The following is an 18,975-nucleotide window of genomic DNA, read 5'->3' on the forward strand; positions in this document are numbered from 1 at the left end:
CAGTAAAGTACATTAGAGATTGCATCGCCATAGGTGGAGGTGAAAGGACTATCTCACTATGTTTGCTTTAATGAAAAACAATAATGTTTATGATATAGAGTAAGATGGAAAACAGAATAGGGGATCATGATCCATGCAACAGCCAATAAAATTAGTCTTTTAACTACAATGTGTCATACATGATTTATTTTCAGCACTCACAAAGTAAAGAGCAGAGAAGTAGAATTTGTTAGAGGACACCTGTGCATGTTTTCTGAAGTCTTCAAAGTGCAGGACAGGACACATACCAGAGGTGTGCAGTTATTTAGCAAAATCAGGTTGAGAATGTAACAAACGCATGCTATAGTTGACGGAAGCATTGTTTATTACCACTATATGATCATCACTTTTGCATACATTTTGCCTCTGGTAAGAGGGCTGTTATTGTTTTTCAAATCTATACTTTGTGGGCTTTGCAAAGGCACTGACTAGTGTGTCTAATAGCTCTTGAATAAAGAGAACACAAATTATTTAAGCAAAACATTGGTCTGAGGTGGGTTTGTGCAACTGGGATTGGTAATAATAAATGTATACAGTAGGTCTATGCAACTCTCATGCTTCTGCACATCAAAATATACACAAATATATCTCTGAACCTCATAGTTATCTATCTAGTTTAAAACGGGTCCAAAGAACCTCAAAAAGAAAAAATACACTACATGACCAAGAGTATGTGGACACCTCATTCCAAAACCATTGGTATTAATATGGAGCTGGTTCCCCCTTTGCTGCTATAACAGCCTCCACTCTTATGGGAAGACTTTCCATTAGATGTTGGAACATTGCTGCGGGGACTTGCTTCCATTCAGTAACAAGAGCATTAGTGAGGTCGGGCACTGATTGATGTTGGGCGATCAAGCCTGGCGTGCAGTCGGCGTTCCAATTCATCCCAAACCCATTTCATGAAGCTCCCGACGAACAGTTCTTGTGCTGACGTTGCTTCCAGAGGCAGTTTGGAACTTGGTAGTGAGTGTTGTAACCGAGGACAGACGATTTTTACACGCCACGCGCTTCAGCACTCCGCGATCCCGTTCTGTGAGCTTCTGTGGCCTACCACTTCGCGGCTGAGCCGTTGTTGCTCCTAGACATTTCCACTTCACAATATCAGCACTTACAGTTGACCGGGGAAGCTCTAGCAGGGCAGAAATTTGACGAACTGACTTGTTGGAAAGGTGGCATCCATGACAGTACCAAATATATATTTCACTGAGCTCTTCAGTAAGGCTATTCTACTGCCAATTTGTGTCAATGGAGATTGCATGGCTGTGTGCTCAATTTTATACACCTGTCACCAATAGGTGTGGCTGAAACAGCCAAATCCACAAAATTTGAAGGGGTGTCCACATACTTTATATATAGTCATTATATGGCAGTATAATATATTATTTTCAACACACAGATAAAACACACACACACACACACTTCCACAGTTTGATCATCTCATTTGGCAGTGTCAACACATCCATAGAAATAGAATAGCTAGAATGGACATTGGTTTTCAAGTCAACATTACATGATGGGCTGTGCTGGCGGCCAAATTGATTGTACCCGGGTGGGCCAGCGGCCATATTGAGTGTACTATCAAATTGTCACGGTCCAGGGAGCTTTCCCATGCTAGTCATTCTATTTATATGTGAAAAACACACGTATAATAATAACAACTAAACACTACAGGCAGTCAACTGAACCGGTCTAGGAACTGTAGAACACCGCTATGGAAGAGGCCCGTGTGGCCACTGCTCTCCTGGGTGAGCAGAACCCGTCCGTCGGGCCGATGTCTATGAAGCAGGACAGGCTCACCCTGCATCAGGCTCATCTCTGACTCTGTCTGGGCCTGGTAGGACGTCACTACTCTGTGTCTGAGGGAGGATAGAGAAAGGTTCATGAGTGGAATTGAGAAAGAGATTTTCCATCTAACACATAACATAATAGATGCCATTTAGCAGACGCTTTTATTCAAAGAGACTTACAGTCATGCATGTATACATTTTACATATGGGGGGCCCCAGCGGGAATCAAACTCAAATAAAATTAAATGTTATTTGTCACATGCGCCGAATACAACAGGTGTAGAACCTTACAGTGAAGTGCTGAATACAACAGGTGTAGAACCTTACAGTGAAATGCTGAATACAACAGGTGTAAAAGTGACTATGCATGGATAATAAACAGAGAGTAGCAGCAGTGGAAAAGTGGGGGGGGATCAATGCAAATAGTCTGGGTAGCCATTTGATTAGCTGTTCAGGAGTCTTATGGCATTGGGGTAGAAGCTGTTAAGAAGCCTTTTGGACCTAGACTTGCCATGCAGTAGCAGAGAGAATGTCTATGACTAGGGTGACTAGTCTTTGGCAATATTTAGCGCCTTCGTCTGACACCGCCTGGTATAAATGCTAAAATAGAGTAGGTCTACCCTCTGTAGTGCCTTGCGGTCGGAGGCCGAGCAATTGCCATACCGGGCGGTGATGCAACTAGTCAGGATGCTATCGATGGTGCAGCTGTATAACTTTTTGAGGATCTGGGGACCCATGCCAAATCTTTCCAGTCTCCTGAGGGTGAAAAGGCGTTGGCGTGCCCTCTTCATGACTGTCTTGGTGTGTTTGGACCATGATAGTTAGTTGGTGATGTGGACACCAAGGAACTTGAAGCTCCCAACCTGCTCCACTACAGCCCGTCGATGAGAATGGGGCTGTGCTCGGCCCTCCTTTTCCTGTAGTCCACGATCACCTCCTTTGTCTTGATCATGTTGAGGGAGAGGTTGTTATCCTGACACCACACTGCCAGGTCTCTGACCTCCTCCCTATAGGCAGTCGCATCGGTTGGTGATCAGGCCTACCACTGTTGTGTCGTCAGCAAACTTAATGATGGTGTTGGAGTTGTGGTTGACCATGCAATTATGGGTGAACAGGGAGTACAGGAGGAACTAACGACCCTTGGTGATGCAAGCGAGCAACAGAGGACCACCATCACATTCAGAATATAGAAATCCTACTTCCTGAAGCAAGACACAAAGCAGGTCAGTTTGTGAAAGAGAAGGTGCTTGTTACTCTCATCACAGATCACAGCTGCCCCCATAACCATTACAATGTCAACATTGGTATATCTATCTCCCTTTCCTGTAGAGTTGATGTGTACTGTAATTTGAATGAAACTCACTGTACCTGCTAGGGCTGCTGGACAGGATGGACGCTGATGGTGCTGATGACGTAGGTTTCTGATTGGAAGTCAGAACATCTGAGGGGTTTGTCTCCAGACCTTTCCTAAGAACAGGAGCCTTGCCTTCTTTCAGTATGATCCCAGGCCCGTCTCGCCCCAGTGTGAGTGATGGAGCCCAGACCTCCAGGGGAGGGGGACCAGGGTGAGCACTGGAGGGAGGCTGGCTACCCGAGGGCAGGGAGGTGGTCCTGGGCCGTGGTGGAGGGGAATCAGGCTGGGTCAGGAACCGCACTGACTTGGTGGGCTGAGGGATAAAACACACAGTGTTGACATTATGATACTGTAGTGGAATAGGAATACAGATGATTGATGCTGGATATAGCAGACAGTGGCAGTCAGCATGTGCTTGTCACAATAAAGATAATCTGAAATAGAAGTCAAAGTAGACATGAAGTCAGTCAACTACCCCTCCAAGCTACTTTTACATTTATTTTGTATATTTTTTTATTTAACCTTTATTTAACTAGGCACGCCAGTTAAGAGCAAATTCTTATTTACAATGACGGCCTACACCGGCCAAACCCAGACGACGCTGGGCCAACTGTGCGCCGCCCTATGGGACTCCCAATCACGGCCAGTTGTGATACAGCCTGGAATCGAATCAGGGTGTCCATAGTGACGCCTCAAGTACTGAGATGCAGTGCCTTAGACCGCTGCGCCACTACTTAATAATACCTAGACGGCAGGTGTGTTACCTTCTCTGTGTTGTTCTTGAGGGCGTCTGGTCTCACTAGGATGGAGTTGATGGACTGCTGACCATTCGATGCTGCTTGCCTCGTCTCCAACACCTGCCTATCAAACGTCTCTCTGGCAGCAGTGTCCCTGTCCTTCATAAAACCACCACTAGAGGGCGAGGGTCCCTCAGACATCCAGGCCAGAGATCTGTTGTGATTGGGCAGCATGCTCATGTGTTGTTTCTTCCTGAGCAGAGCAGGGGAGTAGCCAGGGGCCTGGATGTGGCTAAAGTTCTGGCTGTGAGAATGGGACTGAGAATGGGGCTGAAGGCCTGATGTGGCGCTGGTAGTGTGGGTGTAGTGGTTACAGCGCTGGGATGAGCTCTGACTGTGGGTCTGGGTCTGGGTCTGAAGGGCTGAGCTGGAAGAGATGGTGGTGTGGGGGTAGTGGTTTCCCCGCTGAGATGAGCCTGAGGGGACATTAAAAAGACTTTGAAATCACTCAAAATGGATCCTTGTCAAATCAAATCAATCTAATTTCCACTGCACTGTTCCTGGTTCCATATTGTGATTGTCAGACATATACAAACTAGAACAGAGAAGTCTTTACAGGTTTACTATCTCTGACTGTTAAATACTGCATAATGTTAGGATAATAACCAACCGTGGAGCCATTCAACCATTGAAAATGGAACTTTGTAGAGTTACGAACTTCCGCCACTCTCACCTCTGTGTGAACGATGGAAGACTCTCCTCACTGTGTCCCATCCCTCCGAGCCCACCCCGTGCCGGGACTTTCTGGTGGCGCCGCCTGATGACGTCACAGGCTGCGTGGCCACGGAGGCGGACTGCTGCGGAACCCGTTGTCCAGTAGAGTAGGTCGTTTCATCGGAGTTGACCCTGTGGAGAGCTAGAACCACCGCTGGATTCTTGGAGGACGAGGAGGTTCTTCTTCCAGGGACTGTACCGGGGCCTGCCGTCACTGCCTTGGACTCCAACAGCCTGGCAGAGGTTCTGTGGCAGACAGGAAATAGATAGATATTGCTGTCAAAATCAATAAATGAGGTGTCCATGACACAAATGAAAGTCAAAAAGATGGAACCACTGTAGGAAAGTGGTCAATGATGACACACACATCGTCTAACAGAAAGGCTGATCCTCCCAATGATTATATAAAACCACAACATTACAATCCCAATAACAATTGTCACTTGTTTCTCACGGTCCGCCTAATGAAACCGGTAGAAATAGCTCTCCCACTTACCGGAGGACAGGTGTGACGTAGTTGCCGGGCAGAATGCCCACTTTGCCCGTCCGTAGAGAGAGGCCTCTGAGCCAGCCCTCCTTAAACTTCCCATACACCCCCACCATCTCCCCTTTCCTCAGCTCCAGTTCCTCAGAGCGACAGGGCTTGTAGGAGTACAGAGCAGCACACCTGAAGAACAGATTACACGTTACCACAATCTCACATAGATGACACATTCTATATCATCACATGTGCTTCTACGTCTGCATTGCTTGCTGTTTGGGGGTTTTAGGCTGGGTTTCTGTACAGCACGTTGTGACATCGGCTGATGTTACTCCAGTGTTACTCCAGTGTTACTCCAGTGTTACTCACAACGCTGATGGAGTTCCTAGGTGGCGGACTGCTTGGTGTCAGCGGAGGTTGTTACTACCATGTTACTACTGTATTACTCCTGAGTTACTATTACGTTACTACTACGTTACTCCAATGTTTCTCTGCTGTGTAGAGCACAGGTTGGTGTCAGCGGAGGCTGTTACTCATATGTTACTACAACGCTATTACTATGTTACTACCATGTTACTCACACACTGATGGAGAGCTGCTGAGTGGAGGACTGTTTGGTGTCCGAGGAGACGGAGGCGGACTGGGGGTTGATCAGAGCCATGGTGATGGTGGGAGGAGCTTCACCACTACTCATCTTCCTCACGCCCTATAGACAGAGAGGAGGAGGAAGACCAGGATGTAAATACGTATACTGCCATAGAGTGTTCTTCCTCTCACCCTATATAGAGAGGAAGACCAAGATATGAAACAGTAAAGTCGGAGAAGATATCATGTAAACTGACCTGTTAAAGACGGAGTAAGAATAAGATATTCTCATGTTAAATGTGAAAGGACATTTAATGTGGTATCAATGAGAAATAAAGCAGACTGAGCAGGAATGCTAGAAAGAGATAATATGGGAGAGAAAGAAACAGGAAGATATATGGACTTAATCCTGTTTGATTTAAAATAAGGATATGAATTAAGCTAATATGGGAAATCCATTTGAATTCAATCACTCTGACAGCATCCTTAGAGCGCTGGGCCAGTAACCAAAAGGTTGCTGGATCGAATCCCGAGCTGACAAGGTAAAAATCTGTCGTTCTGCCCCTGAGCAAGGCAGTTAACCCACTGTTCCCCGGACGCCGAAGACGTGGATGTGATGGGGGGGTTGGGTTAAATATGGAAGACACATTTGAGTTGAAGGCATTCAGATATACAACTTCCTAGGTATCCCCCCCCTTTCCCTTTCTACTTAAGCAAACCATCCATACCTTTTCTCTTGGATGAAGTGGTCAGAAAGTGACTTTTTCAAAAGATTAAAAATATATATAAAAATACAGTCTGCTATGGCATCTTCTTCTTTGCATGCTTGAATCTCAATTATTAAAGTGAATGACCTCCCTCCTCTCACCTTGATGACGTCCATGTTACCACTGCCTCCGCCTATAGATTCCTGGTCTAAACTGGACTCTGTCATAAAGAGGTTCATTTGTGGGAGAACGAGACCACAGATTAAATATGCAACACTAACAGAGAACAAAAGCATTAGGTGGACTTGCCGTTCCAAACCTAACATTTTAACACCTATCATTCCAAATGAATTTCCTGAAGCCCTGGTTGAACCCAGAGGCTTCTGTTCCTTGGCGTGCTATAGGAGAGTCAATAGTTTCTCCAATTAGTTTACAATAATTATTATTTTCTGAATTGACTCTTTAAAAAAAGTGCATTATTATTTGGACCCATTATAGCATACTCAGTAAACGTGTGGAAAGCTACAGAGAAGCATGTGATCTAGATCTTAATTCATACTCTCCAATATGGCGTAATAAAGAATTCTTAGCGTGTAAGCAACTATTTAGTTCAGATTCTTGGTCTAAAAAGGGTATTTATACTTTCAAAGACATACTCAGTTTCCAGGAAATACACCAGTGTGTTGTAATGTCCCAGGTTCATCATTTAGTCTTCACCTTCAACTCTGTCTGTCCACGCTAGCCTGTTCAACTCTGTCCACGCTAGCCTGTTCAACTCTGTCTGTCCACGCCAGCCTGTTCAACTCTGTCCACGCCAGCCTGTTCAACTCTGTCCACGCCAGCCTGTTCAACTCTGTCCACGCCAGCCTGTTTAACTCTGTCCACGCCAGCCTGTTCAACTCTATCTATCCACGCCAGCCTGTTCAACTCTGTCCACGCCAGCCTGTTCAACTCTGTCCACGCCAGCCTGTTTAACTCTGTCCACGCCAGCCTGTTCAACTCTATCCACGCCAGCCTGTTCAACTCTGTCCACGCCAGCCTGTTCAACTCTATCCACGCCAGCCTGTTCAACTCTATCTATCCACGCCAGCCTGTTCAACTCTGTGCACACCAGCCTGTTCAACTCTGTCCACGCCAGCCTGTTCAACTCTGTCCACGCCAGCCTGTTCAACTCTATCTATCCACGCCAGCCTGTTCAACTCTGTGCACACCAGCCTGTTCAACTCTGTCCACGCCAGCCTGTTCAACTCTGTCCACGCCAGCCTGTTCAACTCTATCCACGCCAGCCTGTTCAACTCTGTCTGTCCACGCCAGCCTGTTCAACTCTATCCACGCCAGCCTGTTCAACTCTGTCTGTCCACGCCAGCCTGTTCAACTCTGTCCACGCCAGCCTGTTCAACTCTGTCCACGCCAGCCTGTTCAACTCTGTCCACGCCAGCCTGTTCAACTCTGTCTGTCCACGCCAGCCTGTTCAACTCTGTCTGTCCACGCCAGCCTGTTCAACTCTGTCTGTCCACGCCAGCCTGTTCAACTCTGTCTGTCCACGCCAGCCTGTTCAACTCTGTCCACGCCAGCCTGTTCAACTCTGTCCACGCCAGCCTGTTCAACTCTGTCTGTCCACGCCAGCCTGTTTAACTCTGTCCACGCCAGCCTGTTCAACTCTGTCTGTCCACGCCAGCCTGTTCAACTCTATCCACGCCAGCCTGTTCAACTCTGTCTGTCCACGCCAGCCTGTTCAACTCTGTCCACGCCAGCCTGTTCAACTCGATCCACGCCAGCCTGTTCAACTCTGTCTGTCCACGCCAGCCTGTTCAACTCTGTCCACGCCAGCCTGTTCAACTCTGTCTGTCCACGCCAGCCTGTTCAACTCTGTCCACGCCAGCCTGTTCAACTCTGTCCACGCCAGCCTGTTCAACTCTCTCCATGCCAGCCTATGGGGTCCCCTGGGGAGCAGAGCTAGCAGTACACCCATTGGTCAAACTTCTAAAGGACAGACGCCCCTCAAAAGGAGTTGTTTCTGACATCTACAGTCAGTTAATTCTAGCAGCACAAAAACCATGAACTCTATCCACTTTATTGGAAAAAGATAGTTGGATCATCTACACTTAAACAAGACATCACATGGTATTAATCCATCACCATTATGTGAGTTCTGGGGACCTTGGTACTTTTCAGCATGTCCTGTGGAAATGCCCAGGGGTGGTTGAATTCTGGGGGAAAGTCAACGATGTAACGTCTGTACTTATAGATAAATAAATGCCATTATATCCAACCTGTTTGTCAGCTTTTAAATTATATCCATCTCAACCATTTATCTTTTCCAGTGATGACGACATGGCCGTCTCATGGTGTGGTACGCAAAATGGGTCAACTTTCAGCACCTTTACCTCTGGAATGTTTTGGCATTCAGGTCCAAAACAAAAGTCACTTTTCAGCACTTCTACAAATGGGCAAATATGTATGGAAGGTTTGGTTCAAATCAAAAAAGGGGATTTACCCCATACTGTAGATACCAGGTGATGAAGTAGCAGGCTTGCGGCCCAAATGGTACCCTATTCCCTATATAGTGCACTACTTGTCAAAAGTAGTGCACTATTTAGGGAACCATTTGGGCCCCGTTCTCAGTGTTTGGTAAAAGCCACTGTAATTGTTATTTCATGAAGGGAACAGCAAACAATGCTGATGCTCTTAGCCAGAAGAGCTCCTTTCTGCCCTCAACTAGTCTCTTCACTATAAATATAGATTCATCTCCTATGAAATGCAGTAATGAGGAACTCTGAACAAGACACAGTGTGCCTAGTCTGCCTACCGCGCTACAGAACGGACCTTTTAACTAGAAATCTCTACTTCACTAGAACTACAGAGCTGAACAGGTCTGTGAGTCAGTACTGATACAGGTTTAGTGTGGAGCTACTCTGAGGTGTGTCTGAGTCAGTATTGATGCAGGTTTAGTGTGGCTCTAGTCTGAGGTGTGTCTGTGAGTCAGTACTGACAACCTGAAGTGCGTCTCCCAACGGGTCAGACCACAGCCTTCAGGATAATGACCCTTCATTACCTAACCAAGCCACTCAAAATAGACGGTGACTCATTTGCAGAGGCGTTGTATCTATGTGTTGGCATTACGGTGATACCTTACAACAATCAGGCATGGAACTATTTAATACATGGTGCTAGACAACATCACTAAAGCAGTAATGTTATCCTCCGGGTGTTTGAGGGGTAACACACACACACACACACACACACACACACACACACACACACACACACACACACACACACACACACACACACACACACACACACACACACACACACACACACACACACAGTTCTGATCAAAAGTTGTGCCCTATGTAGGAAACAGGAAGTCATTTGGGACGTAACCCTGCTATACAGTAGCTACAAATCAGCCACAGTCTCCTGCATGGCATGCACTTTGCAATGTAAAAAGCAATACTATGAGGCAGAAGTAACTTGACACCAAGTTAGCAACTCACGGCATGTCCTAGAGATATGCTGCTATTGTTTAAGAGGATTCTGGAAGGGTGAATGGTGACAGTTCATTACCGGGCGTTCCACCATCCAGGGAATTTGATAGACAGCAGATAGAGCTATCTATTTAGGCTCTTCTTTAGAAACACTTGAAAGGTTGACGATTAGTCAATGGATGCAAACAAATGGTACCCTATATAATCTCCACATAGTGCACTACTTTTGACCAGAACCCTATGCAGGCCCTGGTCAAAAGTAGTGTACCAAACAGGGAATAGGATGCCATTTGGGCTGCATCCAAATAATGCCTCATGGTTTCTGTCGTGGGAGAGATAGAGAACAGAATGCTGCCAGTTACATCACTTCAGACTCTAGGAACTGGCTGTTCTGACCAGGATGTCAACAACATCACTTCAGACTCTAGGAACTGGCTGTTCTGACCAGGATGTCAACAACATCACTTCAGACTCTAGGAACTGGCTGTTCTGACCAGGATGTCAACAACATCACTTCAGACTCTAGGAACTGGCTGTTCTAACCAGGATGTCAACAACATCACTTCAGACTCTAGGAACTGGCTGTTCTAACCAGGATGCCAACAACATCACTTCAGACTCTAGGAACTGGCTGTTCTAACCAGGATGTCAACAACATCACTTCAGACTCTAGGAACTGGCTGTTCTGACCAGGATGTTAACAACATCACTTCAGACTCTAGGAACTGGCTGTTCTGACCAGGATGCCAACAACATCACTTCAGACTCTAGGAACTGGCTGTTCTGACCAGGATGTCAACAACATCACTTCAGACTCTAGGAACTGGCTGTTCTAACCAGGATGTCAACAACATCACTTCAGACTCTAGGAACTGGCTGTTCTGACCAGGATGTCAACAACATCACTTCAGACTCTAGGAACTGGCTGTTCTAACCAGGATGCCAACAACATCACTTCAGACTCTAGGAACTGGCTGTTCTGACCAGGATGCCAACAACATCACTTCAGACTCTAGGAACTGGCTGTTCTAACCAGGATGTCAACAACATCCCTTCAGACTCTAGGAACTGGCTGTTCTGACCAGGATGTCAACAACATCACTTCAGACTCTAGGAACTGGCTGTTCTGACCAGGATGTCAACAACATCACTTCAGACTCTAGGAACTGGCTGTTCTGACCAGGATGTCAACAACATCACTTCAGACTAGGAACTGGCTGTTCTGACCAGGATGTCAACAACATCACTTCAGACTCTAGGAACTGGCTGTTCTAACCAGGATGCCAACAACATCACTTCAGACTCTAGGAACTGGCTGTTCTGACCAGGATGTCAACAACATCACTTCAGACTCTAGGAACTGGCTGTTCTGACCAGGATGTCAACAACATCACTTCAGACTAGGAACTGGCTGTTCTGACCAGGATGTCAACAACATCACTTCAGACTCTAGGAACTGGCTGTTCTAACCAGGATGCCAACAACATCACTTCAGACTCTAGGAACTGGCTGTTCTGACCAGGATGTCAACAACATCACTTCAGACTCTAGGAACTGGCTGTTCTAACCAGGATGCCAACAACATCACTTCAGACTCTAGGAACTGGCTGTTCTAACCAGGATGCCAACACATCACTTCAGACTCTAGGAACTGGCTGTTCTAACCAGGATGCCAACAACATCACTTCAGACTCTAGGAACTGGCTGTTCTAACCAGGATGCCAACAACATCACTTCAGACTCTAGGAACTGGCTGTTCTAACCAGGATGTCAACAACATCACTTCAGACTCTAGGAACTGGCTGTTCTAACCAGGATGCCAACAACATCACTTCAGACTCAAAGCCTGTTGTTTCAAGTGCTGTGTTGTGCAGCATTCTAATAATGAGAGACACAGCGATAGACAGAGCGAGAAAGACAGAAATAGACGAAGAAAGATCCAAGAAACAACAACCTGAGAGTAAAAATAATGTATTATCAATTGAGAAGTTATCTGATAACCACTGCATTTTAAATATCTTATGATGTTTAGCTTTTTGGTTTGTTTTTCTTCCGAAGACAAAACTAGCAGTGAATCTCAGTACCGTATATTCTCATTCCTGTCCTCCTCCCATCCTGTTGTTGTGGTTATTTCTTAAACATCTCACTCCTACCTTCAACCTCACACTACCCTCCTCCTCCTCCTTCTAATCCCTACCCTCCTCCTCCTCTGCTGTTGTAATGGTTTGTGGTTCACTTTATAGTCACTCTGTAAACACTACATTGTGGTGTTCCAGATCCAGGCTATTAGCATCACACCTCTAGAAACACAGCCTGGCAGGGTGTTCCAGACCCAGGCTATTAGCATCACACCTCTAGAAACACAGCCTAGCAGGGTGTTCCAGACCCAGGCTATTAGCATCACACCTCTAGAAACACAGCCTGGCAGGGTGTTCCTACTGTCTCACCACACCGCAGCAGGTAACTTCTTAGCAACTGTTAAACTGTTAGTGACTGTTAGCACAGATCTGTTTGTTTGTACCTCATTAGCCAACTCATCCCAAACATCCCAATTCAGATCTGGCAAAGAAACAGGACAAATAAACTGTTCTCCACAGACAGCCTCGTAGCATTGTTTATCCATGTTGACATGTTGATAATATTGACAGAACGTGGCTCTCTGATTATGAAGCCCGTACTGTATAACGTTAAATTAAAACTCTACAAATAAACAGCAATGTTAAAGATGGGTTTACTTCCTCTACATCCTCACCTCCTACAATCCCACCATCCACATCATGACATCACAACAAAGTGCTGAGATGGGAAGAAAACACACATACATTAACAACCTCTCTCTGTATAGCGGCGAGGGAGGGAGGGAGGGAGGGAGGGAGGGAGGGCATGCAGGACCAGGCTTGTCTGCTATTATAGGCACAGCGATGTGAAGGACTGTTACCTGCTCAGTGAAGAGGAAGGAGCTCTCAGGGAGATGAAAGAGAGGGAGATGGGAGAGAAAGAGAGAAAGGGAAAGACAAAGACAGAAAGAGAGGGAGGGGGGAATCGGGAACGAGAGAGAAAGAGAGGGAGAGAGGAGAGAACAGAAAGAGAGACAAGGGGTTCTGTTATATAACTGACTCTACAGAGTGACTCACCATCATCATCATAAGCATGTGAGGGATCAACAGAGAGACAGAGGAGCACTCTGGACCTCCCTCCTCCATGTGAGGGATCAACAGAGAGACAGAGGAGCACTCTGGACCTCCCTTCTCCATGTGAGGGATCAACAGAGAGACAGAGGAGCACTCTGGACCTCCCTCCTCCATGTGAGGGATCAACAGAGAGACAGAGGAGCACCCTGGACCTCCCTCCTCCATGTGAGGGATCAACAGAGAGACAGAGGAGCACTCTGGACCTCCCTTCTCCATGTGAGGGATCAACAGAGAGACAGAGGAGCACTCTGGACCTCCCTCCTCCATGTGAGGGATCAACAGAGAGACAGAGGAGCACTCTGGACCTCCCTCCTCCATGTGAGGGATCAACAGAGAGACAGAGGAGCACCCTGGACCTCCCTCCTCCATGTGAGGGATCAACAGAGAGACAGAGGAGCACTCTGGACCTCCCTCCTCCATGTGAGGGATCAACAGAGAGACAGAGGAGCACTCTGGACCTCCCTCCTCCATGTGAGGGATCAACAGAGAGACAGAGGAGCACTCTGGACCTCCCTCCTCCATGTGAGGGATCAACAGAGAGACAGAGGAGCACTCTGGACCTCCCTCCTCTCCTTTCTACCTCCTCCTCCTCCTCTTTATCCCTGCGTGAGAGCATGAGTCTACATCTGCACTTTCAACATGATTCTGTCCCTCCCTGACATGTATAATTGCAGGGTAGAACAAAGACATTTCTATTTAATCAAACTAATAATCTTAAAGGGGTAGGTCAGCTGGCAACAGTCAGTGAGAAGTAGGTTACAAGGTTCTGCGGTGTGACCATTTTACTCACATATAAATATTTTGCTGTGCGACCTGGAATTGTTATTAAGGAGCACCAGTGTACACAGAAGAATGAAGGATTCTAGCTTTAATACCACCTAAAATATGTTTTCATTGTGCTCCTGAATCGCTTTGTGTGTGCCTACGTGTTTTAACTTAGCCACACACGTGCTCCTTTTTTAAAAAAGCTCAGTGTAGAGCCCTGAGGTTTGAAATGAAATCAGAGGTGTTTTTGTGTCGGTAAGGCTGACACAGCACTAGCGTCAGAATAACCTGCTTTGAAATGACTATGACTACACAGCATAGCGTAGTTGTACAGTATCACTTAGGGTTAAAGGTATAGGATTAATCTGGGACCAGGCACAACATAACACACGGTAGGTACGGCACCTGAGTCAGCACAGGTGCATGGCTAATGCTGCAGCAGCAGTCCAGATGATGTTTGAGGTACATTAAGTAAGTTCAAGGTTGTCGTTCCCTCCATCTCGTCTCAGATACACCTTATTGAGCACCCTTCCTGTCTGTGGCTCCATACCAAATTGCAACCTACATAGTGCACTACTTTTGACCAGAGCCCTGGTCTATATATGGAATTGGGTCCCATTTTGGATGCAGGTGTATTCTATCTCCTAGGCCAGGCCAGACCACAGCAGGACCATGCTATGTCCTTTCAGACTGCTACTCATCAGCTTCAGGGAAGCCTGGTCTCATACCAACCTCTCTGACTGGAATCTGGGCTTCCTTACTTTCCTATAGACTCCCCCTCATCTTTCACTACCTCCACCCACCTCCCCTTCACTACCTCCACCCACCTCCCCTTCACTACCTCCACCCACCTCCCCTTCACTACCTCCACCCACCTCTCCTTCACTACCTCCACCCACCTCTCCTTCACTCCCTCCATCCATCTCTCCTTCACTACCTCCACCCACCTCCCCTTCACTACCTCCACCCACCTCCCCTTCACTACCTCCACCCACCTCTCCTTCACTACCTCCACCCACCTCTCCTTCACTACCTCCACCCACCTCCCCTTCACTACCTCCACCCACCTCCCCTTCACTACCTCCACCCACCTCCCCTTCACTACCTCCACCCACCTCTCCTTCACTACCTCCACCCACCTCTCCTTCACTCCCTCCATCCATCTCTCCTTCACTACCTCCACCCACCTCCCCTTCACTACCTCCACCCACCTCCCCTTCACTACCTCCACCCACCTCTCCTTCACTACCTCCACCCACCTCTCCTTCACTCCCTCCATCCATCTCTCCTTCACTACCTCCACCCACCTCCCCTTCACTACCTCCACCCACCTCCCCTTCACTACCTCCACCCACCTCTCCTTCACTACCTCCACCCACCTCTCCTTCACTACCTCCACCCACCTCTCCTTCAGTACCTCCACCCACCTCTCCTTCACTACCTCCACCCACCTCTCCTTCACTACCTCCACCCACCTCTCCTTCACTACCTCCACCCACCTCCCCTTCACTACCTCCACCCACCTCTCCTTCACTACCTCCACCCACCTCCCCTTCACTACCTCCACCCACCTCTCCTTCACTACCTCCACCCACCTCCCCTTCACTACCTCCACCCACCTCCCCTTCACTACCTCCACCCACCTCTCCTTCACTACCTCCACCCACCTCCCCTTCACTACCTCCACCCACCTCTCCTTCACTACCTCCACCCACCTCTCCTTCACTCCCTCCATCCATCTCTCCTTCACTACCTCCACCCACCTCCCCTTCACTACCTCCACCCACCTCCCCTTCAATACCTCCACCCATCTCTCCTTCACTACCTCCACCCACCCACCTCCCCTTCACTATCTCCACCCATCTCTCCTTCACTACCTCCACCCTTCTCTCCTTCACTCCCTCCATCCATCTCTCCTTCACTATCTCCACCCACCTCTCCTTCACTACCTCCACCCACCTCCCCTTCACTACCTCCACCCATCTCTCCTTCACTACCTCCACCCACCTCTCCTTCACTACCTCCACCCACCTCTCCTTCACTACCTCCACCCACCCACCTCTCCTTCACTACCTCCACCCACCTCCCCTTCACTACCTCCACCCACCTCTCCTTCACTACCTCCACCCACCCACCTCTCCTTTACTACCTCCACCAACCTCTCCTTCACTACCTCCACCCACCTCCCCTTCACTACCTCCACCCACCTCCCCTTCACTACCTCCACCCACCTCTCCTTCACTACCTCCACCCACCCACCTCTCCTTTACTACCTCCACCCACCTCTCCTTCACTACCTCCACCCACCTCCCCTTCACTACCTCCACCCACCTCCCCTTCACTACCTCCACCCACCTCTCCTTCACTACCTCCACCCACCCACCTCTCCTTTACTACCTCCACCCACCTCTCCTTCACTACCTCCACCCACCTCCCCTTCACTACCTCCACCCACCTCCCCTTCACTCCCTCCACCCACCTCCCCTTCACCTGCTCCACCCACCTCCCCTTCACTCCCTCCACCCACCTCTCCTTCACTCCCTCCACCCACCTCCCCTTCACTCCCTCCACCCACCTCCCCTTCACTCCCTCCACCCACCTCCCCTTCACTACCTCCACCCACCTCTCCTTCACTCCCTCCACCCACCTCCCCTTCACTCCCTCCACCCGCCTCCCCTTCACTCCCTCCACCCACCTCCCCTTCACTCCCTCCACCCACCTCCCCTTCACTACCTCCACCCACCTCCCCTTCACTACCTCCACCCACCTCCCCTTCACTCCCTCCATCCATCTCTCCTTCACTATCTCCACCCACCTCTCCTTCACTACCTCCACCCACCTCCCCTTCACTACCTCCACCCATCTCTCCTTCACTACCTCCACCCACCTCTCCTTCACTACCTCCACCCACCTCTCCTTCACTACCTCCACCCACCCACCTCTCCTTCACTACCTCCACCCACCTCCCCTTCACTACCTCCACCCACCTCTCCTTCACTACCTCCACCCACCCACCTCTCCTTTACTACCTCCACCCACCTCTCCTTCACTACCTCCACCCACCTCCCCTTCACTCCCTCCACCCACCTCTCCTTCACTACCTCCACCCACCTCTCCTTCACTACCTCCACCCACCTCCCCTTCACTACCTCCATCCACCTCCCCTTCACTACCTCCACCCACCTCTCCTTCACTACCTCCACCCACCCACCTCTCCTTTACTACCTCCACCCACCTCTCCTTCACTACCTCCACCCACCTCCCCTTCACTACCTCCACCCACCTCCCCTTCACTACCTCCACCCACCTCTCCTTCACTACCTCCACCCACCCACCTCTCCTTTAATACCTCCACCCACCTCTCCTTCACTACCTCCACCCACCTCCCCTTCACTACCTCCACCCACCTCCCCTTCACTCCCTCCACCCACCTCCCCTTCACCTGCTCCACCCACCTCCCCTTCACTCCCTCCACCCACCTCTCCTTCACTCCCTCCACCCACCTCCCCTTCACTACCTCCACCCACCTCCCCTTCACTCCCTCCAACCACCTCCCCTTCACTCCCTCCACCCACCTCCCCTTCACTCCCTCCACCCACCTCCCCTTCACTACCTCCACCCACCTCTCCTTCACTCCCTCCACCCACCTCCCCTTCACTCCCTCCACCCACCTCCCCTTCACTCCCTCCACCCACCTCCCCTTCACTCCCTCCACCCACCTCCCCTTCACTACCTCCACCCACCTCTCCTTCACTCCCTCCACCCACCTCCCCTTCACTCCCTCCACCCACCTCTCCTTCACTCCCTCCACCCACCTCCCCTTCACTCCCTCCACCCACCTCCCCTTCACTCCCTCCACCCACCTCTCCTTCACTCCCTCCACCCACCTCCCCTTCACTCCCTCCACCCACCTCCCCTTCACTCCCTCCACCCACCTCCCCTTCACTCCCTCCACCCACCTCCCCTTCACTCCCTCCACCCACCTCTCCTTCACTCCCTCCACCCACCTCCCCTTCACTCCCTCCACCCACCTCTCCTTCACTCCCTCCACCCACCTCTCCTTCACTCCCTCCACCCACCTCTCCTTCACTCCCTCCACCCACCTCCCCTTCACTCCCTCCACCCACCTCCCCTTCACTCCCTCCACCCACCTCTCCTAAACTCCCTCCACCCACCTCTCCTAAACTCCCTCCACCCACCTCTCCTAAACTCCCTCCACCCACCTCTCCTTCACTCCCTCCACCCACCTCCCCTTCACTACCTCCACCCACCTCTCCTTCACTCCCTCCACCCACCTCTCCTTCACTACCTCCATCTGTAATAATTCTTCCCCTCCCTCTGGTTCATTCCTAAAACACATAGTCATAATGGTTACATCCCCTAAGGTGTAGGGTGCCATTTGGGATGCAGCCCTTGACTCTCCTCTGACTCAATTATCCTTTTTAAAAACAGCCTCTGTTAAATGAACTAGTTATTGTGAAAACAGCCTGTGTTATAGGACTAGTTATGGTGAAAACAGCCTGTGTTATAGGACTAGTTATTGTGAAAACAGCCTGTGTTATAGGACTAGTTATTGTGAAAACAGCCTGTGTTATAGGACTAGTTATTGTGAAAACAGCCTGTGTTATAGGACTAGTTATTGTGAAAACAGCCTGTGTTATAGGACTAGTTATGGTGAAAACAGCCTGTGTTATAGGACTAGTTATTGTGAAAACAGCCTGTGTTATAGGACTAGTTATTGTGAAAACAGCCTGTGTTATAGGACTAGTTATTGTGAAAACAGCCTGTGTTATAGGACTAGTTATTGTGAAAAACAGCCTGTGTTATAGGACTAGTTATGGTGAAAACAGCCTGTGTTATAGTACTAGTTATTGTGAAAACAGCCTGTGTTATAGGACTAGTTATGGTGAAAAACAGCCTGTGTTATAGGACTAGTTATTGTGAAAACAGCCTGTGTTATAGGACTAGTTATGGTGAAAAACAGCCTGTGTTATAGGACTAGTTCTTGTGAAAACAGCCTGTGTTATAGGACTAGTTATTGTGAAAACAGCCTGTGTTATA

The 18,975-nt window shown here is 48.9% G+C and overlaps 1 protein-coding gene across 1 annotated transcript in view; it reads right to left on the reverse strand.

The window, feature by feature from the left end:
* Positions 1-171: 171 nt before the first annotated feature.
* LOC139574758 (E3 ubiquitin-protein ligase SH3RF2-like) overlaps positions 172-18,975 on the reverse strand; it is a 51,171-nt gene continuing 32,367 nt past the window's right edge. Inside the window, exons 6-11 of the mRNA XM_071399626.1 lie at positions 5,757-5,881; positions 5,191-5,361; positions 4,654-4,940; positions 3,948-4,396; positions 3,198-3,496; positions 172-1,898 (exon numbers count right to left, since the gene is read on the reverse strand). Coding sequence (XP_071255727.1) covers positions 1,718-1,898; positions 3,198-3,496; positions 3,948-4,396; positions 4,654-4,940; positions 5,191-5,361; positions 5,757-5,881 — 1,512 coding nt within the window. The 3' untranslated portion in view covers positions 172-1,717. The remainder of the gene's footprint in view (positions 1,899-3,197; positions 3,497-3,947; positions 4,397-4,653; positions 4,941-5,190; positions 5,362-5,756; positions 5,882-18,975) is intronic.

The sequence above is a fragment of the Salvelinus alpinus genome, chromosome 4, assembly GCF_045679555.1.
Source record: "Salvelinus alpinus chromosome 4, SLU_Salpinus.1, whole genome shotgun sequence".
Classification (NCBI taxonomy): Eukaryota; Metazoa; Chordata; class Actinopteri; order Salmoniformes; family Salmonidae; genus Salvelinus; species Salvelinus alpinus.